Genomic DNA, 25,129 nt, shown 5'->3' with positions numbered 1-25,129 from the left:
TGTATAGCCTGAATGCACTGTAAGTTGCTTTGGATAGAAGTGTCTGTTAAATGATTAATGTATTTATTAGAAACCATTAAATACTACCATGTATTTCTTTTTATTTGTCTTTATAATACCATGCATACTATTGACTTTATTTTTGATGTACAACAACATTTTAGAGAACAACTAATTAAATCATTAAAATTAAATAAATCCAAAAAAGTACTAATGTATATAATATTTTTAAATGTTTTTTTTAAGTCCTATAGTCAAACATGTATTTATAAATAGATGGATAAATAGATTATATATATATATATAATTATACAAATATAATATCTTTGTATTTAAAAAAAATCGATATAATATACATATCATTTATGTATTAATGTTTTTAAAAATATAAATCACAAGTCTATACGTGTATAATATAGGCCTATATGCAGAGGCGTCATGCCCATTCGAAGTGTTCTGAGCCAAGTGGATTTTAAATGCAGCTTCTAAACGACAAAAAAAAAATTGCCAAATAATATTTTTTTTATATATTTGATACAATCACAGCGGTGAGATTTAGATCGTTCAGTGCACGGCATAAAATGCTAAATTCAAATCTGCGTTCGCTGGCTGGCGCTGAGCCAGAGACAGACGCGTTCGTACAATGCTTCATGATAACCAATCAGAAACGATTCTGTTGCGCTTATGGATGCAATGGCCAATCAGAGACGTCCAGAAGAGTCATCACTGAAACGCAGTGTTTTGTTCACTCGCTTGCTGACTGAATTATTTAGCGAATTCTCTCATCAGAAACAACAAAAAGTGCAGATGTGCGTACGAATGTAAGTAAGATATTCGTTTCATAATGTAAAGTGCTTCAGTGATTTTAATGGGAGTTTTTGAGAGTGCCTGAACTCTGGCTAGACTGAATGAAAATGTTTTTTGATAATGTAAATGTTTTTTACTCTCTGTAAAATGAAAGTGTAAAAATAAGTAACTTACAATATTGTTATTAAAATTTACATTAAATGCAAATTCAGTCGTATTAAAAATATTTTATGGCATAGTAAAAAGTCGGGTTTTTATGTGTAGTTAATAGATTACACTACATTTCCATATTATGATCAAATAACAATCTATAAAGGTGCAAAATGCGTTTACCTACACCTATTTGAGAAACGAGATATTTCCTGATATATTAAGCATGTTTGGAATTGTTTTGAATTAAAAGGAAAAATAAATAAATAAAAAAAACATAAGCCTATATCAGTTATACTGATATAGGCTTATGTTTTTTTAATTTATTTATCCCCCCCCCCCCCCCAAATGTGCCCCCTCAAAAATCATGAATGCATGACGCCCCTGCCTATATGTAATTTGACAAATAAAATGTACTAATAATTAACGCTACGTTTATAATACCATGCGTAGCCTACTGTGTAAAATTTTGCACACGTAGTATAACTGGGTCTATATATATAGAGCTGTATAGAGGATAATAATAAATGTTTGTATATTTTGGCAGGTTGTGTGGGACGCAGGCTCGAGACTCCACCCATCCTCTGTCCTTTATTTACGGTAGGCCTACTTGTATGCTTTTTGAATTTCCACTAATACCTACAATTTCTATATTTCCTTCATTAGTTTATGGACGGCGACAAAACCATGAGCGTTTCCAAACTCTCATGCCTCTTCCTGTTGAACTTATGACTCCAGCAAGGATTCGCCGACGCGCGAGAATTCCGCCTTCCATTCCTTTTTAGCACAGCTGCAGACACACAAGCCACGCCCCTTTCTTATTTTGTCTACGCCGTCTCCCCGAAGCCCCGCCCCTTTTACCAAATAAGTTCAGGCTGTCCATACACGGCGAACAATCGATGCGCGTCGCAACCTTTCCCTTTCCTTATCCCGTTTATATAGTACGGCGACTTCCGCCCTTGCCGTTAAAGCAGTGCGATCATGGCGGAGCGCGTTCAGCAGCCCCCTGCTAAACGGCACTGCTGCCGACCCGGGTATAGTACGACGTGTAGACAGGGGCAGCGAGCCGGTGGAACAGTATGCGGCGGTTCGGGTTCTGGCCAAGGGGGATCCAGCAAAACCCAGAGCCCCGAATCGCTCCTGGACATTGCAGCGCGGAAAGTAGCGGAGAAGTGGCCGTTCCAACGGGTGGAGGAGCGTTTCGAGCGCATCCCGGAGCCCGTACAGCGGCGGATCGTGTACTGGTCTTTCCCGAGGAGCGAACGGGAGATCTGCATGTATTCCTCGTTCAACACGGGCGGAGAGGAGAACGCTTCTAGCGGGGAGAACGTAGACGAGACGCGGTTACCGTTCCGACGCGGCATCGCATTGCTGGAGAGCGGATGTGTGGACAACGTATTACAAGTCGGTGAGTGTGGATGTAAACCCGCGGCTTGGAAAACGTTTAAATCGATTGATTCCAGTCACCCTCACGCAAACACAGTCGAGAGAAAACCTTCGAATGTCGTTTAAAAGAGGAACACGAGTCAAATGAAAGGCACTATTGAATTTACGGCGAACAAAGGGAGGAATACATCGGATTTAAATCTCCCGACAGGGTGCCGGTGATGTCGTGTAGTTTCGTGCTCAGACCCCCAGCGCTCCGGCTTATCGATACATTCCGAGCGTTCTGGGAAACGTTCTGAATACATTGTAGCGCTTTTGTATCTGCGTGAGATAAACAGCGCGGAAGTGAGGCTCGATGTCGCTCGATCCATTCAGTGTTTAAAGCACATTAACTTGACTTTTTCGTTGATCTTCCACCTCGGACTTGTTTTTTAGCTCCACTTTAGTCGGTGTAGCGACGGTGTAATCGTGTGTTTTGTCGTAAAACGGTTGAAATGTCAAGCCTTCCGAAGCTTGTCTGGTGTGTTTATTTTTCTGAAGTGAAAGCGTTGGGGGGGGGGGGGGTATTGGCGTAGTAAGTCGACCAACTGCTGGATGTTGAGCTGCCATGTCAACTAAAATAGCTGGAATATACGCCAGTATATATTGTCGTTTTTGCAAACAAGACTCTGACGCTTGTTTTTAGCAGCGAAAACACTGTGGGTTTTGTATTTAGTGGGTGCGCATATCAAATAGCCGTCAGGCATCCCTATTGAAAATGACACTTTGTTCCCATTTTCATGTTCGTTTGTGTCTTTTCAGCTTTCTGTTACCCTCCAAAAGGAAGGGAAACAAAAGCGGCTTTTTATTTTCTTTCACTGCTTGTCAAATGGAAAAGATTTGGGAAAGGGGTGGGAGGAATAGCGATTTAAAGACACAGTGCTTCGATTTCTTTTTAAATGTCCCCTAATAATTTGCATACGTTCCGGCTGGCCCTCGTGATGTCAGCGTGCGCCTGGAAATTGTCAAAGTAGCTGCGAGTGTGATATTCAACTCTGGCATGTAGTGATTCACACGCTTTGTCATATAGCAACTTTATCCACCTTGGTTTTTGAAGGCCCCACAATTGACTCCATGCCTCTGCACCCTTTGGAAACAATTCAAGATTTTAATCACATTTGTGCCTTTTTTTTAAATTTGAATTGTAATGCAATCAGTGAACTTAATTTTCTGCATGACCATTCTCCCCTCCTCCATGTCCATAGCCCATAAGAGAAGAGGTGCCTCAGCTGGGCTCTGTGCCCTCACCCTTCAGCCAAAATGGGTTTGTGCTCTCAGGAAAATGCACACACTGGCCCATGTGTGTCTTCCCTGCCCGGAGCCTCTCGAGCGGACTGGCTGTCTTGGAAGATCAAGGGCTCTTGCCCTTTTTCCAACAGGCTACGTGGAGCTCTCTGCTTTTGATTCTGCTTTCTCCCTTTGTGTGCGCCTCATTCCGAGCTCCAGCGATGGGAAATGACAAGCCTGCTTGCACGGGGAGGGTTTCTTGGCTGATTGCATCCCAGTATGGAATGCTCTGCAAAAATAAAGCCAAGCGGCGATAAATAAAAGATGCAATCTTGCGACGCAGGCAGGGCCGGGCGGTTGCTTCCAGCAGACCCGCATTAGCCCCGATAGGTAGAGCTCACCGTGACGAACGAGCCGAGACTGAATTCAGGACAGGAATTTGTTTTCCTTTCTGTCATATGCAGGGGGAGGGGATGCAATAAAGCGATATATTTCTCATAAATATGGCCGTGGCGTCCCTCGGCTGGCAGTTGGCCATGATACTCTATATTTGCATACCAAGGGCATCTGAGCAGCCCTCCTCTTTTAGTGCATGCAGGGAATGTTTATCGCATTACAGGATGTGTAGATGGTACATGCAGCACTGATCTTGGGTTTTGTGTGTGTGTGTGTGTGTGTGTGTTTTCCTGAACAATTTGGTTGAAGCACTCTGCGGGACTATTGCACTGCTTTCTGTGGAAACGCAGGCATTAAAGCTCTAGGTGGCAATTGCAAACCTAGTAGAAGTTCTATATTTATTACCAGTGTTGATGCTTCTGTTGCTGTGGCTTGCGTCGTATTGATCACGCAGAGCACAAAAGGTCACAGGGTTCAAGTTCAACCCCCTTCTTTCTTTTCCATCTGTTATGTCTTTATTAGGCTGCCGATCAGTGATCCTATTAGCTTTATAATCTGCCTTTTGCTGGTGATATGTTTGCCAATATGCTCAGCTGTTAAAGATCAATTGGAATTAACCACAAATACCATGTTATGCATGCCGTTTGATGTGTAATAACAATACTGAGGCGCGCTGCTGCAAAGATCAAAGGTCTACATGGTATATGTCAGTACTTTCAGTTGGTGTAATAACTTGACAGTTAAATCTCAAAGCGAGCCAGTGATGTCATTTTCCATTATTCTAACTCAAGTCAGGACGTTTTGCGGCGTGTTCTCGGAAATGCTGGAGTTTTTTTTTTAATTGTAGCATTGTAGATGTTAATGGCAGAACCATATGTGAGTCCCCAAAGTGTATTGATCAGATGAAGAAGACTGTGTCATAGCAGCGTAATGATATAACTGGACAAAATAAACTGATTTGTTTATTGATCTCTCATCAGAGAAGAGGCACCGTTTCATCAGCCTATTAAACCAAGTGTGTGTGTGTGTGTGTGTGTAAAGAATAAAAAATGGGTGCTGCACATGCTGTAATGTGTGTTTCAGCTTACTGGAGCCATTGGAAAGAAAAGCCTTATGCCTGCGTTAACATTTCTGCCATTCATTCACAGAAGTGCAAAATTTAAGATGTACAACTTAAATCTTGCATGAGGCTGTTGCTTTTGGGGCCGTCAGAAATGCCATGTGCAAGAGCGATGCTGAGTGTTTAAAGGCATCAAAGCTTCTAGTTTGGTAGATTGGAGGTCAGTGGGCCTTGCTTTATAATGCTTTGAAAGATGTGACTTGTCTGCAAAAGTGCTGGTACACACATTTGAGACATTTTTGAAGGAAGAGACCTAGACTTTCACATATTTGAAAACCTATTTGCTGTGGAATCTAATTCCACTGAAACTGCTAGTACATTTTAAAAATAATTACAAAGAAACAGCAAGTAGCATTGAATTACACATGAAATTTAAAGACTGAAGTATTTTCTTGTAAAACATAGGCTACTTGAATCTTTTTACAGTAGAAGAAATTAAGTGTTGGAATATGTAAATGAATTAATGGGTAATGGACTTGGTATGCTATAGTACTTCAATTCCTACAGTATATAATGTATACGTACACATATTTTTTGTATGCATACAATAGTCATGATGCAAAGTGGTTGACTTGATATTAGTTGTGATTTTAAACCTCTTTCTTTACTTTTTTTTTTTTTAATGAGACCGTTACAATTTAGTCAATTGTTTTTTCTCAAAATTGGATTTAAAATGTAAAATAATAGTTTATTTCTTAGACCGTTTACTATTCAAAATGCATACTTTAATAATAGTATGTGAAACAGAACATAAATTAAAGAAAAATAGAATGATAGTAAGCTAACTTGCATAAAATACTCTACTGTATCCCACAATGCAATGTGGTTGACTTGAACTTTAGTCATAATTTAACATCTTTGTTTACTAAAAAAAGAGATTAAATTAGATTAAAAATACAAAATAACAGTTGCTTAATTATTCAAATTGTTGTATACATTTCAAAAAGTATATTCTAAATCATTGTATTAAAAAAAATAGAATGCAGTATTGCATAAGCTAATGTTCTTTTACAAATGCAGATAATGAGTCAGAAATGCTGCATGTTGTTATGTGAGGTTTTGTTATATTATTTTAGATCAGCATTAAATCAGATCTTATGGTCTGTCTGTAAATGCTTCATTTTCCACAGCAGCTTTGAGAAGTCAGATTGACAGTAAGCCTACAGATTTGCACCATGTATTGAAAGTTAGCGCTCCACCCACAATGCCCTTTGATGTAGTTTGTGGTGGAGGGCATAAGCTCTGCTCTCTGCTGCAGGGTCTGCTGTAAAATGAGACTGTAGTGTTCTTCACATGTCACGTGTCACGTGCTTCAGTTAAAAGGGTTGTTTGAGCAAGTCTAGCAGAGCTTTATTACCAGTCAAATAAAAAAAAAACAGCAATTCATTCTTGTGGAATTCTGTTCCAGAGATTTGGAGAGCTACATTGTGAAATATCACATCATAACGAACCACATTTTGAGTTCATGGTGAAGTTTAGCCTGAATGTTAAATTCCAAACTACTGCTGCCACCAAAAACACTCGATTTCAATAAAACTAGAAATCTGCAGATGTCAAATGAAAGCTAGTCATCCTAGTTTGTATGCTCGGTTGAACTCCAATGTTTACATGCGTGACAGACTTGATTGGTCGTGTCTGTCAAAGCAAAGATGGAGGATTCTGGCATTGACCAAGTTCCTGTGCTCATCCATTCTGCGGGGAAGTTCAGATGTTGTAGTAATGTGCATTTTAGTGAAGTTGGTCGGAATAAAGTGGGCTCGCTGGGCATCTCCATATTTCTATCTGTCTTTTCACTTCCCAATGAAGCTTTTATATTACAAAAAAAAGATGCATTAGGTGTGTAATCAATGCCTTGTGCTTAAGTGCACTGAGAATGATCGGAAATATAGTTTTGCATCATAAACCGGTGAAATTAGTGATCTTTCCTTGCTTGTAAAAGTTAAAATCCACAATGTTTAGTTTTAAATGGCATCAAAATGTTAAAATTCTAATTCAAAATGAAAGCATAACTATGATCATTATCGGTGAGCTTCTGATTGGACGTCTATGATTAGTCATTACAAGAATCAGTTTTAATTAATTTGCAGTACTTTCGTCAAAATACCCTAAAACTGCCAAACCATTAATTTGTTTATTTGTTTTATAAAGTGAATAGTTCCGTCTCTTAAGTTTAGTTGTGGTGATCTGTGTTCAGATTGTTGTGAAATGGAGCCAAATGGAGACCAGTGACTACACAATCTATATCCAAATTTTTTTTACAACTATACTTTGGTATCTTGGATTGCTTTTATTGCTACTTGAGGTTGTAGAGATTTTACCTTGGTAAAGGAAGTTTGCAGTTCATGTTTCTCAAACTCCTTTGTGAGATAAATGAAGTGCATCCAGTAAGCAAGTGGCAGTCTTTTTCTGTAGTGTTTGACCCTGTTCTGGAGGATTGCAGTGTTTCTCTCGGTATGGGAATATCTGTGCGTACTTCAGTCTGAGAGCTGCATCACGGTCAAGTATCTGGAGAGGATCAAGGAGTTTGACTTTGGAGAGCTTCCTCTCGACAGGATCACAGAGCAATGACAGGCTGCCCTAATATCATTATTTAATAGGCACCCTTCTCGTTTCTCCCTGTATTATTTTGTAGTGTAATGTAAGATGTTACTCAGTAGCCACTTGCATATGTATTTCAGACCATGATTGACTGGAATGTGCTCCGCTTCATCATCTACATACTTGAGCAGCATCCAGTGCCCTGGACGGGTGGAGTTTGGTCACAAGGCCCTGCATGGGCCCTCTTTAAATGAATAACATGGCTATCTTAGATCTCCCCAACAGCCAAACATGGTCCAAACTGTTGTTTTGGAGAAATCTCTCTCTCTATTTTTAATGCAATTTTAAATCAAGTTCTATTTGAAATCAGTAGTTTTTAAGTTAAGCATGAATACATCTTTATCATTTACATGCTGCATGCCGTTTTTTGCATGTGTTTGTACTTCGGTTTAAAATGCATATGCAGTCAACAATGAAGAACTATTAATAAATGTTTGTAATGTTTATTTATGGTATTTTGCATTAACTCATATTTGTTTATAGTACATGAATGTTTATTCTTGCAGCTTGAAATAATTGGAAAAATTGAGGTGGGGGCACACTTTAACCTAGATTAATAAATGTGGTTTAATTTGTTTCATGTTAGCCATTGCGTTAACTAACATTAACCATATTGCAAAGTCACTGTCTTCATTAAGTTTAAGATGGATATGTGGCAAATAATTAGCCATTTTGTTTCCATGCATTATGTAGTTAGGTTAATATTTTACTTTTTTTTTTTTTTATCAATATTTAATGCATTTGGTTGCTTAAGCAACTTATTTTATTTGTAAAGTTTAGTAATTTGTTGTATTTGGTGTTTTTAATTCATTTTTGGTTAGTAAAACATTAATGTTAACTTCTAGTTAGAAATGTAATTGTGAATGGAAAAATAAGAAACCTAGATAAAAAAAATGCTTTTCATTTAATGTAAATATTACATTTAACTAATATTAACCATTTTGTAATATTGTTCTTGAGTTTAAGATTCATATGCGGTCATCAACAAACAATATTTTATTTATTGGTTGTTTGTTAACATTTAATGCATTGGGTTTTATGAACAAAAAATGAAGAATGTTAATTGTTTTAATTTGTTTATTTATGGTAGTTTGCATTGTTACTTGTTTGTTTTATAATACATTAATATAAATGTATACAGCTTGAAATAATATGAACATTTTAAATGATGAAAATTATTTTTGACCTAGTGTCACAGCATTCACTCTTCAGTTTCAGTGCATATGTGCTCCATCTGTGCATATGGTGTTGTCATATTAAGTTTGACTGTCCAGTGAATACCTTTTTGAATCTCTTTCAGTTATTAGTTATCTTATAGTGCGTTCTGCTCCTTATGGCATTTCCTGTGCTGACGTGCAGCACTTAAGCCCTCATCTGTGAACATACGGAAGCTGTAGGTGTTTGTAGATGGCATGGGATGTTTTTGGATCGTGTTCAGGCCTAAATGAAGACAACTCACCCTCATTCGCCTCTCATTGTTTCCCTTCATTGTCTGAATCAATACGTTCAGCTGAAGATAATGGGTGATCATTCAAATGCATGCCAATAAGTGATGCATTTGGTGTTTTGAAAGAAGCTGTTGACATGCTTTTCTGTGCATTCATTAGGCGTTTATCAGCATTACTTTAAATGCAAGTGAAATTCAATGTTATTTGTACAGAATCAATTTTTCTTCATGTGGCAGTGATTCTTGACTTGTACTGAGCTGAAGTAGAGAGTTCAAGCACATGAACCCGAGGCCGTGCTCCGTAACTTCAAAAGGTTAGCTTTAGTTGTCTTTTAAGAGGCTTTGAATCTTTAAGCAAGCAAGTTATGCAATAATAAAAATGTGACAACCTCATTATTCTGTTTATTTGTCAATACTTTATATTGATTCAACATGTTAATGTAGTGGGTATCATGAACTAACAATGAATATGTTTCTTGTAACTGTTTTAATTAAAATATATTATTGATGTTTTTTTGAATAGTTGATTAATGTTTGTTTATAATACATTACTGTTAATTTACACTGCTTGAATGCTAAAAACAGTAGATATTAACATTAATCTAGATTAATAATTGCTTCTCATTTTATTTCATGTTAGCTGTTGCATTAACTAACATTAACCATATTGTAATGTGTTACCACTTAATTCAGCATCTGATTCTTCTCTTGAAAAACATTTAGCATTTTTCTTTCATGTTTGTGTAAAAATGTCTCTTTGCAGTTTAATCAAATCATTGAAACTTATGGTACAGAAGCGCAGAAGTTTGGGAAAAATAAAAATGTTTTTGGAAGAAGTTTCTTATGGCCAGTTTTTGCTGCTTAATATTTTTGTGTGAACCATGATTTTTTTTTTTTTTTTTTTTTTTTTAATTCTTTGATGGAAAAAGTTCAAAACCACATTTATATGAAATGGAAGTCTTTTGTAGTATTTACTGTCACTTTTGACCAATTTAATGCATCCTTGCCATATAAGTGTTAATTTAACTTTTTTTTAAATCTTAACCTAAATTTTTTTTTAATGGTAGTTTATCGTGGTTTTAACAAATATTCAACCACAAAAACATTTAATTATTGCTAATAAATTAGAAATGTTTCAAATCAGAATATTAGAATGGAGTAATGATGCTGAAAATTCACCTTTGATCACAGAAATTACTTTTTAAACAATTTACATAAACAGTTATTTTTAAATAGTAAAAAAAATATTTAAGAATGTTATAATTTTAACTGTATTTTTAATCAAATAAATGCAACCTTGATGAACCCAAATGGCATATCCTGCAGAAACAGTAAGAGTAGTATGATATTCTTAACACAGCAGAGATGCACTTCCCCTTTAAGAGCTTTTCTGTACTAACCTTCAGCATATACTTGGACAAGGAGCATGGGAAGTCTAAATATCATTAGCTCATTCTCTGGTTTGTTTCATAGGGATGTGTTTGATGGAGGAGCGAGCGTCTTTAATTGCTTTTAGGGCCGCAGCTGTATGGGTTTTTTTGTTAGTTAATATTTAGTTAATCTCTAGTCTCCAGACCTGCGGGAGAGTTTTCCAGCACCTCTTCATCCATCTTGCGTTGATCTGTATTCCTCCAGCACCATTAACCTTCACCGAGGGTGAGGAAGAGGGGGGCGAGGAGGCGAGTTTGTGGGGGCAGGGATACGAGGACTCTTTCTCTGCTCTGTTTGTTTTCCATTACACGCCTCTATGCCTGGCCTGTTCTCCTGGCCTGCATTTCCAGCAGACATCAGGGCTCACCACAGGTCCATACGGCACCAGGCCCTATAAAAAGGCTCAAACGTCGGGGCTCAGTATTCCCGTGGTCGCCACGTTGGACCCGAATGCAGGAATTACCTCAAAAGCCAGATTGCCTGTCCTGTCCCTTATACAGGCTACAGTCAGACACTGGCAGTGGATCTGGATTTGGATTGAAACCCCGAAGCGTGCTGACGCACAAACCGGGTGAGTCTCGCAGGGAAACGGGCCGTCGGATCTCGTGACCTCTCACGCTCCATATGGTGATTTACGAGGGACGGCTTCTGGGTTATTTGTCCCGAACCCTCTTCTTTTTCGGCGAGGAACCGATCGGTCTTCATTATCTAGGCCGGAGCTGAGACCTGGAAAAGGCACGGTGATGAATGAGACCTTTAAGCTCACATTAATAGCTAACTATTGCTCATAAGGAGTTTTAGATTGGTGCTCACTGCTTGATTGGTGCATCGCTCTTTTTGTGGCTTTGAAGGCGACGAAGAGCATTTTGAGTGCTCGTGGTGCTTTTGGAATGATAAAGCCACTATTTTGTGTGTTTTGGGTTGCTCAAAGACTGTTTAGAGGCCTCTTGATTGGTAAAGTCCTGCAGGCTTTGACATGTGGTGTCCATAGAGGGACAAAAATATTCAGCGTTGTAAAGATCGACCCTAAAAGTGTTCTGCTTCATCATGTAATGAATATTTCACCCCAAAAAAGTTTTGTGACGATTTAGTCATCCTCAGGATCCGATAATAAAATAAAGCACAATAAAAAGTTAATAGAACCCATGCACTATATCCCTTATCTTCTGATGACATATGATCATATGAAGAACAGGCTCAAATTCTGCTGCATATATTTTACACATGCTCCTATTTATACTTGACGTTTGAGCAGACATTTGGGGTCAGTGTTCATCAAGCATACATTGTATATTAAACCTGAAAAAAATGTCAAGCAAATTCTTTGTTTTGGTTCATTCATTGTCTGTTTTCATGAATTGAAAATGTAATTCTTCAAAGCAGCTTTACAGAAAATTAAGTTTCTACATATTGTTTCTATACAATATATTTAGTAGTAGCTTGTCAGTGGTGATTGTCAAATTGAGGTACATATACGGTAAATTCAGTTTATGTTGTGTTCAGACAGATGAAAACTTAAAAGCAATCATTATATGTTGCAATCAATCTTTGCAAAGCTAAATTTGGTAGTTTATGATGTTTCAGGGTTGGCATCATCTGAGGTCCTCTGAGGGGTTTGCATCATCTCTTCTCCGGTGTTCACTAAGGTTTTTGTCGGGATCCAGACTGAAGCTTGTGTAATTGCTAGTTACCAAGGGATGTCAAATTTGCATTTGATCAGATATAACTGCACTACAATATTATGAGATGCATTATTTGAATGCTTGGCCAAAGAGATGCGTATTCAATCTAGATTTAAACCGAGAGAGTGTGTCTGAACCCCAGTGCAGAGACCGTAAATTTGGTGTAATATGATCATATTTTATTGACTTGGTAAGGACTCTAGACATTGCATTTTGGACTACCTGTAGCTTGTTTACTGAAGATGCAGGACAACCACCTAGCAGTGCATTACAATAGTTCAGTCTAGAGGTGATGAATGCATGAACTAGCTTTTCTGCATCAGAAACGGGTAAAATGTTTCATAGCTTGGCAGTGTTCCTAAGTTGGAAGAATGCTGTTTTTGTAACATGGGAAATAAGATTTTCCAAAGACAAGTTGCTGTCTAATTTAACACCCAGGTTTTTGACTGTAGAGGAAATAATGAAAAAGCAAACTAATTCTGTATTTTCTAATAATATTACCAAGGGGCAACATGTATATTGAAAATAGCAGAGGACCTAGGACAGATCCTTGTGGCACTCCATATTTTACTGGTGATAACTGACTCTCCATTTTAAATAAACAAAGTGGAAGCGATCGGACAGGTAGGATCTAAACCAACTTAAAGCTTGCCCTTGACATATTCATTGATTGATTACTAAACTGTATGGGTATTCATGATCTATGGTGTTGAACGCAGCACTAAGATCAAGTAAACTAGCAATGAGATGCAGCCTTGGTCTGACGCAAGAAGCAAGTCATTTGTAATTTTAGCAAGTGCAGTTTCTGTGCTATGGTGGGGCCTGAAACCTGACTGATTATTCATAGAGAATTTTTTTTGGGGGGGAAAGGGGCACAATTGAGGAGACAACTTCTTCAAAAATTTTAGACTTAAACGGAAGATTTGAAATGGGGTTAATAATTTTGAGAAGCGGTTCTTCTGCTACAGGTAACAACTCTTTCAGTAATTTAGTGGGAACAGGATCTAATAGGCATGTTGTTAGTTTAGATGTAGTGATAAGTTTATTTAGCTCTTCCTGTCCTATAGTTGTGAAGCACTGCAGTTTATCTTTGGGTGCATTGAATGAAGCTGTGTATTAGACGCTGTAGAAGCTACATTTGTTATTGTATTTCTGATGTTATCTATTTTATCAGTGAAGAAATTCAAAGTCATTACTATTAAACTGTGAGGGAATATGTAGATTGGGTGGCGTCTGTTTATTTGTTAATCTAGCCACTGTGCTTAACCTTGGATTGTTTTGGTTATTTTCTATGAGTTTGTGGATATGCTTGGCCCTGCCAGTTTTTAGAGCCTGTCTATAGCTGGACATGTTTTTCCATGCGATTCTAAAACCTTCCAAGTTAGTTTTTCTCCATTTGCACTCAAGACTGAGTTTCTTTCTTGAGAGAGTGAGTATTACTGTTATACCATGGCACAATACGTTTTTCTCTAACCTTTTTCAATTTGATGGGGTCAACAGCCTCTAATGTATTAGAGAAGATAGTGCCCATGTTGCCAGTCATTTCGTCTAGTTCATGTGTATTTTTGGGTACACAGAGCAGTTGAGATAAATCAGGCAGCTTATTTGTGAATCTGTCTTTGGTGGCTGGAACAATAGTTTTGCCCGGACAATAACGCAGAACCATATAATTCATATTAGTAATACGCAGCATGCCGATACAAGGAAATGGTCAGTAACATCATCACTTTGAGGTACTATATCTATAGCCATAAGATCGAGTCCATACAATATAATTTAATAAATATGATTAAAACGATGTGGGCCCAGTGACATTTTTCTTGACTCTAAAATAGTTTATTAGGTTAGTAAACGCAAGTCCTAATGGATCTTTTGTATTATTAAAGTGAATGTTAAAATCTCAGACAATTAGCTCTTTATCGACTGTAACCAATAGGTCTGAGAAGAAATCTGCAAATTCTATTAGGAATTCTGTTTACGGCTCTGGTGGTCTATACACAGTAGCCAGAGCAAGAGACACACTAGATTTTTTTTTTTGCATGTCTGACAGTGTAACGTTAAGCAGAAGTATTTCGAATGAGTTAAACCTGTATCCTGTTTTCTGAGTAACATTGAGAGTTTTGTTTTGTTTAATGCCTGATTTTTGGAGCCTGGCAGTACTACTTTTGTTTTATGGAAAAGCGCAGTTTAATATCTCCTTTAGTAAAAAGAAAAGTACACAGGTCTGAGGGCGAGTAAGAAATCACGTGATTTTACTTTGGGGCGAATTCTCCCTTTGAAGAGCCCAGCTGTGAGCGTATGGAGGAGGAGCTTGGCGCGGTACGTTTGATGATCATATAGCAGGCTGTGATGGAGAGGCTGTTATTTCCCTTTTCTCTTGTTTTTCTTTTCTTTGTCTAAGCGTGGTTAACCTGACCACGGAGCAGAGCTAGCAGCTGTGCTCCTGACGATCAGTTCCAAAAGCAAACCTGGGTCACCACTTATCCACCATTTCCTGCTGCAGCTCCCCCTTCTGGGACCCATGTGCTGGATACACTTACACACACTCACCTCCCCCTCCGCCCCTGCCTTCTGTCTGCTCGTCGGCTCTAATGAGCTATGAAGAACAGGACATGGAGTTTAACCTCCCCCGTTCAGATGGCCCGTCTTTAGGTACACAAAACAAACGCAGGCTCCTTCAGGGGCCACACATGCTCACACAGGCTCTTCGTGCCCCGTGTGAATCGCTGTTGTTGATCCAACGCCTCGCCCATCTCGGTCTCACCCTTCAGCCGCCCTGTGGAGAAATGAGCGCCAGTGGGTGCGAGAACCAGAAGATCTTGAAGTCAAACAGGTTGAAATGTATCAAAAAGCAGAGAACCGGTGACGCGAAGCACGAAATGAACGTAGGCTATTTGATGTGAGCGCCTGGCAAGAACTGTTTTTCGGGAGTCGAAGCGGATTAAACGTGAATCACATTTGGACATATTTACTTTCTTAATGCATGTTTATAGTTCTGTGAATCACAACCTTTCCTTACTTTCCTTATTAGCTGCGTCAACAATCCCTCATACGTTTTCATTCCCTCCCCTGTTGCCAGTGTTATTTTCGTGTTATGCAGTTTTGTAGTTTATAATTATTATTTTTTTACAATTTTGATTAGTTTTTATTAGTGTTTTTATATATTTTTTTTATATATTTCAGTTTTAGTTTCATTAGTGTCATTTAGTCATTTTTTTATGTAATTATTTAAATTGTTCAATTAGAATTTTATTTAAAATGACATAACATAAACAACACTGACTGTTGTGAACCATTTTTCACTATCCAATGAATTCCCTCGGATATGTTTTTTTTACTTTGAGTTGGGAGTATATGTTGACTTTTTAGTGTTTAGGGCTCAGTATCTTTTTATGGTTCTAATATCAAAATATCTGATGAAATGGGTCATAGATGTGATGCAATGATGATTCTCTACGGCAGGTGATTGTTTTGTTTTCGTCTGTGTGTGGTTGGACATGTTTTCCCATCAGGTTTTGAAATGAGGCTGCCAGACGGGGGAAATGGAAACGCTGCGGCACTGCGGTGGCTCGATTTGCTTGCCGAGCCGGAGTATGCAAACTATTGACAGGCCTTTATCATTTTTACTTACTGGAGCGCAGGAGGCAGGAGTGTGTCATTTCACTGGCAGAGAGCCCAAAACCGTCTGAGATTTATGGGTAGATAAGCAAGACGAATGGATGGGCCTGACTTCCTCTGCTGAGCGCCTTCCGATGGTAGAATATGCCATAAATGACATATTTAGCACTGTGAGAATTGTGTGCAATCCATTTATTTAGCTGGTTATTGACACTGCCTTGAACACAGGGGGAGAGAGGCTAGTTGTGAACTGTAAAAATGATTTTAATTCCATCTGTGAGCTGCAAGAAAAGCTAATAGGATATAGGATATTCCTACAAAAAGGAATAGGATTCAGAAATAGTGTGTGGCATGACAAATCGCCCGTGCCAAACCAAAAGGGTTAGCAGTCTGTAAATTACACCTGGAGAAAGAAAACAAAAGCTTGGGAGTGTTTGGAAATGCATTTATTTTTAACGTCAGTTCACCAGCATGTAATCTGACTTACTCCTACAAGATGGAATTGTGCAAAATTGCTTGTAAAAGACACCGTGAGCCTTTGTTTAGTTTGTAGCCTCTTGCCTAACCTGAACGATTAGTCTTTGTGTTTGGGATGAAAGGTGAAGTCATCGGCGCATTAAGTTGACGTTAAGTGAATGAATTGTTCGAGACATGCTGGAAGATAAGCGAACAAGTCATTCTTTGTGTTTGACTCCACTACAAGACTGCTTTTGTGCCTAGTAAGAGTTCACAGTACCCCCATAAAACTAGCTAGTGAGTCAGTAACTGTTTAAACGTGGTTTGGAGTGGCTCATATCCTCTAAACAAGTTTTTCTGGGTAAGGAATCATTTAACACCAAACCAGAAGTCTTTAAGAACTCCCCAGTAAGCGTTTTTTCTCAGAAACACAAGTAATATGTTTAATGTTAAGGAAAATCGGTCTGCGGTTTTGTGACGGGCAGCTACACTGGCATGGCAGGCCTTTGCAGTAAGTCTGCTGTGACTTTGACACACTTTTAAAAAGTTCTTGAGTGGAGCACAGCTGTGCTGATTGTACACACACACACACACACACACTTGGCTGCCAGCAGGCGTGGGTGGTGTTTGCATTACTAAGGTTTTGGCATGTTTGTCTCTGACAAGGTTAAAGTTTTAAATGGGCATTGTGTCACAGCGCCCTGCATATTTGGAGAAGAAATGGCTGAAATACTTACATAATTACACTTTTGGAGATTTGTAGCAAGCGGTTATGAAAGGCTAAGGGCTATTTTTCCTCTCAATCATTGGATCATTGGTTTTGTTTTTATGCTGCATTCACATGTCGTCAAAGCTGTTCACATTCTCAGACTCAGAAAGTGCTCATTTTCTATTGCTGAAGAGGATCTATGGGCGGATGTGTTGATGATGGCAAAACTACTCTTGTGTCTTTGATTTATGTCTGTTTTATTGATCATCTTGGACTTTTTGTCCTGTACGAGAATACGAACATCCGTCTACATTGAAATACTATGCAAAAATATGACTTATAAGTTTTAAGCATTCTTTCTTTGACTTATTTTTCATTAAACATAAACCTTAAAACAAAATACATTTATTTGAAGCAACATTACATAAGATATTAAGATTTGTAGAGAGTGTATGTTGTCTTGTTGCACTGGCAAATTTTTACCCTTGTTTATATTTTAATGTATTAAAGACATTAATATTAATATTACTCGTATTAAAGAGACAAGCTACGAAAACAAGTCTTAAAATATTATGCAGTTTTGTTTCTCAAGTAAATTTATCTTGTTTTTAAAGGGTGGTTTTTTTGGATATGTTTGGATATAAATTTGCCTGCAAAAAGTTTGTTATTAGTAGTGTCACTTTCAAAACAAGGAGCTGTCTATTGGCCAATATGTAGAATTTGCGTGGCGAATGTTTTCGCCTTCATGCAAAACTCTTGATTGCATGGATTTCTATTAAAATGAATGGATTTTGGAAAGTTTTGCCAAACAACTCTAAATGTAATTGCACCTTAACACTGGCTATGATAACATGACGAATCAGTAAGCTGCTACCTTTCTGGGTATTTAAAAATTGGAAACTTGAATTCGTATTCAACAAAGAATTTTTTTTTACTAGTCACAAAACTATAACTCTGACATTAGCTTCACTGCTGTTCACATTGAAATAATTCTGTACCGAATATATGACAGTCACCAGTCAGAACCGCAGCTGTGGAGAGTAAACATAAGCAGGCTGCTGACAAAACCCTGGGGGATCTCTGCAGGCTTCAGCTGTCTCCGCGACACACACAGAGAATAATGGATCTGTTTGTGTTGTGCTCTGAATGACACATTGGTCCCAATTTATAGGTTCTAACCGTTTGCTCGCACTAAAACACAGTTTGTGTTAATGCACCTTTGCAGATTACCAATACTGATAAGATCTGGGTGCAGGACGTCTTTGTTTGCTGTCTGCGGCGTCCTTCTGGGAAGTGGCCACATGTGCCTCCAGGACTGATCACACACTGGGAATTAGGTCTGACACGCACATGGCTGGTTGGCTGCCTCGTTCGCTCTGTCTCCCTCTCTTTCTCTCTCGCTCACTCGATCTGGGGGAGGAGGTGTGGAGGGGTGGAGCTTGGCAGCAGAATTCCGTCTTTGTGCTGCAGTTGTAGGCCCGGCTTTGTCTCGAATTTCATGTCGGTTGATGTTGCAGGCTGAGGACATGTGTGCTCGTTAGCTTTAAAAATGGGTCGTGTGGCTAAAATGAGCAGTGGCGGAGCCTATGCCACAAAACCCATCTCCTTAGCCATGTTCCAGCAGGCACAATGAGGGCTTGGCGTGACAGCCTGTCGCCATGCCACTCTACCCAATGGCTCCAGCTGCATGTTGGTCCTGTTCCCGCTATGCAAGAGGACTTTTCCAGATGGAATGAGTCCACCTTCCACTTTCCCCTCAGACAGGAGTGCGCCATCTCCCCGCTGGATCCGAGCTCAGGTTTTGGCCATTAACCTCTACAAACAAATGACAACTGGCTCTTTTTGATCAGGCCAAGTGGGAGCATATGTGGCGGGCCGCTCTCTCTTCTTCTACCAAACCAGAAGGACCGGACGTTGTTTATAACCTCCTTCCTTTGTCTATGAGCCGATGCCGCATGTGGTGCCAATTGAGAATCTTTTTCTGTCGTAATAACTCTTTCCAGTCAGCTTTGAGCAAACTTCTTTGAAAAGTTTCTGTTAACAGGAAGTGCAGCTGAGTAGCTGGAGGCTGGAAAATGGCCTGTTGAATATGACTGTCTTGACTGCCAAGGTGACAGACTCTTGTTCAAATTTGATTGTTGTTTTCCCTGCCTATTTATGGAGCCTGCACACCTGTTGGGAGTTAAAGAGGTCAAGGGTCGTACTGCTCTGTTTGTGCCCTGCCCCCAGTCTCTGAGTAGCAAGTGTTCATTTGTGCAGGTGGAGCAACACTGGCGGCTCTCAAATGTTCCGCGGCAGTTGACTTTATAGTGACAGACTGTTGACAGGTTTTACCCCAACTGCGCATTGCTAACAGATAGCTTTAATGAACATGCCTGCTTTCTGGCTTGTTAAATACCATTGGCCTTCGATGTTTTATGTACTTTTTGAGGTGGTTCGCTCTTTTTTAATTTTAATATAAATTGAATATTTAATATTTTTAAAAATAAAACATTGCTTTTAAAAATGTGAACATTCAACTTATAACTTATATATTTGATTCATAAATTAAATTAATAAAATTAAATATTTTATCAATTGGTGTGACTTTACATGAACATATTGGCTCAAACTATTTTTAAAAAATGTTGTTTAAATACATTGACAGCTCTATAGACAAAATGAAATATTTATATGTAAGTGTTGATTTATTGTAATATTGACTTTAAACAACTCGATTCCAAACAGAGATTTGTAGGCACAACTGTAAACACAAGCTCTTTCCAGCTAATATCACCATCAGCCAGTGTTTGCATTTGAAATGTTTTTCTTTTTCCTCTGTTTTTATTGTCTGATAAAGGCATAGCTGCTGTTTCCATTTATATTTTCATTGTCAAAAAATATATTTTTGGCATTTTAAAGCCTTATATTTCAGTGCATTTCTAAATATTGTAACATTTTAAATGATTAATAAAACTGTTAGCAATGTTATCTATTGTATATTTGACCTATCTTTAAAAAGAAAAAAAAAACTATTTTTAACTCAAGTAAAAATGTTGGCTACTTATCAAGCTATTTTGTTGTTTAAACTAAAATAGAAATGAAGGTTTTATTATTCTTTTATTTTTTATGACATTAATGACAATGTTTGCTTTATGCTTTTTTTTTCTTTTTAATTAATTTTATTCTATAATTGTATTATTTCTTTAAATTACTGCTTTTTGCTTTAGGTCCCTGCAAGTTTTTTATATCTTCTTTAATCAAACACAATATTTCAGCTCACTAATAGAGGGTCCAAAACCCGAAATAGGGGTGTCTGATATAGTCAAATGTGTGTTGTTTGAGTGGCCTCCAGGAACCAGGTTGTGAAATACAGCTTTAGATGATTTCAGTAGGAAGATTGTGACTTCTGTCCTGGCACGCATGGCCTTTTTGTTTCTGTTGTAATCCGAGATTTTTATAATGTTTCACTTCCTCTATCGTCCCACGCGAGGCAGACTGATGTGTATTCGTGAAGTTCATGAGCATAGAGGTTTTCTCCTCTGATCTGTTGGTAAAGGTCTGAAGACATCCTTTTGACATTTCCCTTCAAAAGAATCATTTCAGAGAGCAGTTTCTCTCTCTTACAGTATTGAACGTGGTTTTGTTTAGCTGTTCACTCGTACTCGTGCTCCGCCCTTCATTGATTAACCCTTTAAGTGTTTGGTTTGGTTAATGAAAACCTAGAACTGGAAGCTTCTGTGTTTGCAAGAGGACTCGAGTGCAGATCATGAAGTTGGGAAGAGTGGAGGTCAGGAAAGAAGTTCACCGAACCCTTGAAAGTGTCGCAGAGAGCCTCACAAAAAAAGAAAAGATGGCCGACTAGGCCGGCCCGGTTTAATATGTTTTCATTTTAAGTTGCAGACAGACACTGGGGCTTTGGTTTCTAGTGGAACAAAGCTGAAAGCCATATGCCCGAGTCTGATCAATGGGGCCTCGCACCACGTCGATGTGCCTATATTTAATTACCCATCCACCCCCACCTGATCATTACCACATGTTTGTCATTTGTGTTTAGTTGTCTAAAACGTTGTTACGTCTGTGACGACAGTAGAGTCTGGGTGGCAAACCAAGCTGTCGTTTGCTTGTGCTCTTATTAATTTGTGTACTTGCGTGTGAAATGCAACCAGACGTATTTGGGTTACAGATTGTAGTGCTCTTGAGAGAACCGTGTTCTTTAAAGCCTGTTGGAGGTTTGCTTTCATATTCAGTGAAATGGCTCTAATGCATCCCTCTTGCCTCTGTCCTCCCCCTTTGCTCTGTTATGCTCTCTCTATCTCTCTCTCTGCTTTTCAGTTGTCTCTCTTGGTCTCCACTGATCCAAAAACTCAAGCACTGCTTGTCAAGTTGCTCTTCAAGCTTGTGTCCTTGAGAATCAAACGAAGAGGAGGAAAAAAGCCTTCTGAAATTCAGTTGTGTCCGAGGCTTTGTCCCGCTCTCGGTGAGAACTTGGAGCCGAACGCACTGTTTGTTGACATGCCCGAGTGTGTGCACCGGGTTTCGTATGGCTGCAGCCAGTCAGATGTGGCTTTTTAACTGTAAGATGACCAGTCGTGGTGCTGATAGAGCCAGCGTGATGTTCTAGGTTCATCTGTATCTGTCACTGCCTCTCGGCCCTCTTCCCCCGCTCCTATCAGGCTGGAAGGAGATTCAGGCTTTCGGAGGAACTGTTTTAGCACTGTTTTTCCTCCCTTATCATCAAGAGAGTATAAATATGAGCGCGTCAGGAAAATAGGCCTGACCCTGCGTGATCTGCAGCAGTAGTTCTCAACTCATGGTTCAGATGGGGCCACGGTCAGCAGGGAGAAAATATGAAATGCAGAAAGCTAGCAAGCAAAAAACTTTTAAGTAACTGTTTTATATCGTTATAACATTTAAATATATGTATGTATTAGTTATGTCAGTCGGATTATTTATAATATATAAATTTCAATGTTATTTCTATATATTATTCATTTATATAAATGTATTAAAATATTAATTTGATTATATTTATTTTCAATTATTGTATATTTATTTTATATGTATTGTATTAAAATACATTAATGTAATTTTATTTATAATATCTATATTTATTTTAAATATATTAAATATAAATGTTAAATATTGAAATAAGGAATATTTGAAATACATATTATATTAAAATATTTGAAAACCATATATATATATATATATATATATATATATATATATATATATATATATATAAATATATATATATATATATATATATATATATATATATAAATATATATATATATAAATATATATATATATATATATATATATATATATATATAAATATATATATATATTTATATATATTTATATATATTTATATATATATATTTATATATATATATTTATATATATATATAAATATATATATATATAAATATATATATATATATATATATATATATATATATATATATATATATATATATATATATATATATATATATATAAATATATAATATATATTAGTATTTATTTTAAACATTTAAATACATATTAATAAAAAAAATTGTGTGGTCATTTTTGTGCATGTTTTTACATATAAATCTGAAGTCATCTGTAATTTTAAATAACACTGTTAATTTAATAAGACTATTAAATGTAATCTATATTAAATCTTAAAATGTTAGAAGAATAGATTTATAATAGATCTTAATATAATTTTTTCATACATTAAAATTTATATTTTATGTTGTGATGCTTAAATTCCATTGTTGCATATAAAATTATAGTTTGTAGGGCTTTATTTTTTATTTACTTTTAATCTTTAACTAAATAGGTTAGAATTTTTTGATTTATTTAGAATTATTGTCTGCTGAGAGCACATTTAGAATTAGAAATTGTAAAAATAATAATAATAATAATGTTAGATTTTTCACTTTGTACAGTGTTGGGTCACAACTCCATGGCCATGTAAAATCGTGATGCAAACCCAGTGCTTAACAGTGCGTGGTTTACCGTACAGCTCTGGATCTGCTCATCTCTCTTCCCATCTCTCCCATCTGCGACTCTTCGTCCCCGACTGAGCGCGTGAGCTTTCACCCTGTCCCAGTCGTTACACGCTGGTGTCCTTTCTTAATTGAAAACACAGACCTAATGCATGTCGCCACGGAGGAGGACATTTTGCGCCGCCGGCCCATTGTGGCGGGGCTCCACTCTCTGAGCAGGAATTGTGGGAGTTAAAGGTGAGGGAACTGAAAAGGCTGACTGTGCTGTGTGTGTTTGGATTGCGCCTGATCTGTGTGTCAAAGCGCCATGACTGTGAACTAGCCAGCTGTCCTCTGTGATGAATGCCCGCTGCTTTAACTGCTTTTAGCTGTTGCTGTTGGAAATGCGCAGGACAAAGGGGAATTTTCATAGAGGCTAAAACCAATATCTGACCGGGCATTCACTCTTGGACAGAATGCTTTCAATGTGCAACTAATTAGTGGAACTATGTTTTGAGAGCAGCCTGTTTTTTTTTAGCTGGGAGGGTTGTTGAGGATGAGCGATGTGAATGTTTCGTGTCGGGCAAAGGTTCCAGCGGTATTTGAAGAGTGCTAGATTTTTACATTTACAGAAGAAAATGTGCATGCCAATGCAAAACTCGCTGCCAGGATGCCAGGAGGTTGTGAGTTCTTGCCAGGACATTGCTATGCAGTTGCTAGGGTGTTCTGGATGGTTACTAGGTGATTGTTTTCTGGCCCAAGTCTTTGTGATGCTTGAGTCCCTCCACCAGTTTTAGTCTTGATTTATTTTATTATTATTATTGTTTATAGTTTTTTTTTTTTTTTTGATTTTTTTTTTGTTTGGTTTCATTTCTGTTTTTCATTTTCTTCTGTACCGTTTTTATTTTATTTTCTGTTTTCTTTGGTGTTCATAGTGTATACTTTTTTTTATTTTGTTTTCTTTTAGCCATTTTATCAGTCATTTTAATTTTGTTTTCAATCTTTTTTTTGTTTGTTTTATTTTATCTGTTGGTTGTTTTATTCTTTGTTTCATGCTTAGAAAAGTAATTGCACACCTCTTTTCAACAATCTGCATGATTCAACATGTTATTTGTTGTGGAATTATGGCCATAATTCAAACCGTGAGAGACGAGTTACACTGAAAAGTTTACTACCTTAAGTATAAGCAAGAGTAATCACGATACTTGCTTTAGAGAAAACCACTAATAACTTGCTGCCATCCATTTTGCTCATGAAAGCCAGTAGGGTAACAACCACATATTAGAATCTATTATTCAGAGAGCTGAGTGCATGAACTTTCCCTCCATTTAGGCCTTAGTGTTGGTTGCACTAAAGTAGAGATTAGAGCAAACACTGTCAAATTTCAGTTCTAAAACTGAAATTCTCTCTCATGTACATGCTAAGTGGTTGCGTTCAGCCATGCTACTTGATTTCCAGTAATAAAAACAATAAAAATAGACCGCAGCAGTTATAGTTTCGGTAAGAACGTCGTTTTGGTTATGAATGTTTTGGTGTTTGTAATGAGAGTCATTCCAACTTGGCATGTGTTAACATCACATTTGTGGTCACCAGCATGCTTGTCGAATCAAGCCCAGACTTTATAACCAGTCTTACGGGAATGGAGATGTCAGCAAATTCCTCTGGTTTTCTGATGAGATTCTGTATCCCATAATAACCCCTGTGATCCCTGATCGCTAGCTAACTAATCGCTGAAGAATCTGAACATCACTCATTTCTTATGTTGGTGGCTCTCTGTAGGCCTTTAATAGTTCAGCGATGCATGTCACGGCTGGAATTAACACTGGTTAAAGCAGAGTCATTTGTCAGTAATGCTATGCAGCTGGTAGAGATGCCACTGGCCTTTTTTACAAGCTTACACACTTGAACACAAATGTTGTAGTTCCCTAAATTTCTGTACGCCGTGGTTTAAATAATCTGTCAGCTTTGTTTTGAAAGAGAAGACTCAAACTGTGACCTTATTATTGTACGTTGACCTCACTTTCTCCACCCTGTCTCTCCACCCACAATGCAATTAGTGAATTGCAGTAAGCGTGGTAATCCCCATTCGGATTGGTCATT

The 25,129-nt window shown here is 37.8% G+C and overlaps 1 protein-coding gene across 1 annotated transcript in view; it reads left to right on the top strand.

The window, feature by feature from the left end:
- The first annotated feature begins 1,844 nt into the window (after positions 1–1,844).
- Positions 1,845–25,129, top strand: part of LOC132132913 (zinc finger SWIM domain-containing protein 6-like) — a 71,433-nt gene continuing 48,148 nt past the window's right edge. The window contains exon 1 of the mRNA XM_059545477.1: positions 1,845–2,365. Within this exon, the coding sequence (XP_059401460.1) occupies positions 1,939–2,365 (427 nt within the window). The 5' untranslated portion in view covers positions 1,845–1,938. The remainder of the gene's footprint in view (positions 2,366–25,129) is intronic.

This window comes from Carassius carassius, chromosome 49 (genome assembly GCF_963082965.1).
Source record: "Carassius carassius chromosome 49, fCarCar2.1, whole genome shotgun sequence".
Taxonomy (NCBI): domain Eukaryota; kingdom Metazoa; phylum Chordata; class Actinopteri; order Cypriniformes; family Cyprinidae; genus Carassius; species Carassius carassius.
The sequence above is the reverse complement of the archived record's forward strand: the minus strand, read 5'-3'. Positions and strand labels throughout refer to the sequence as shown.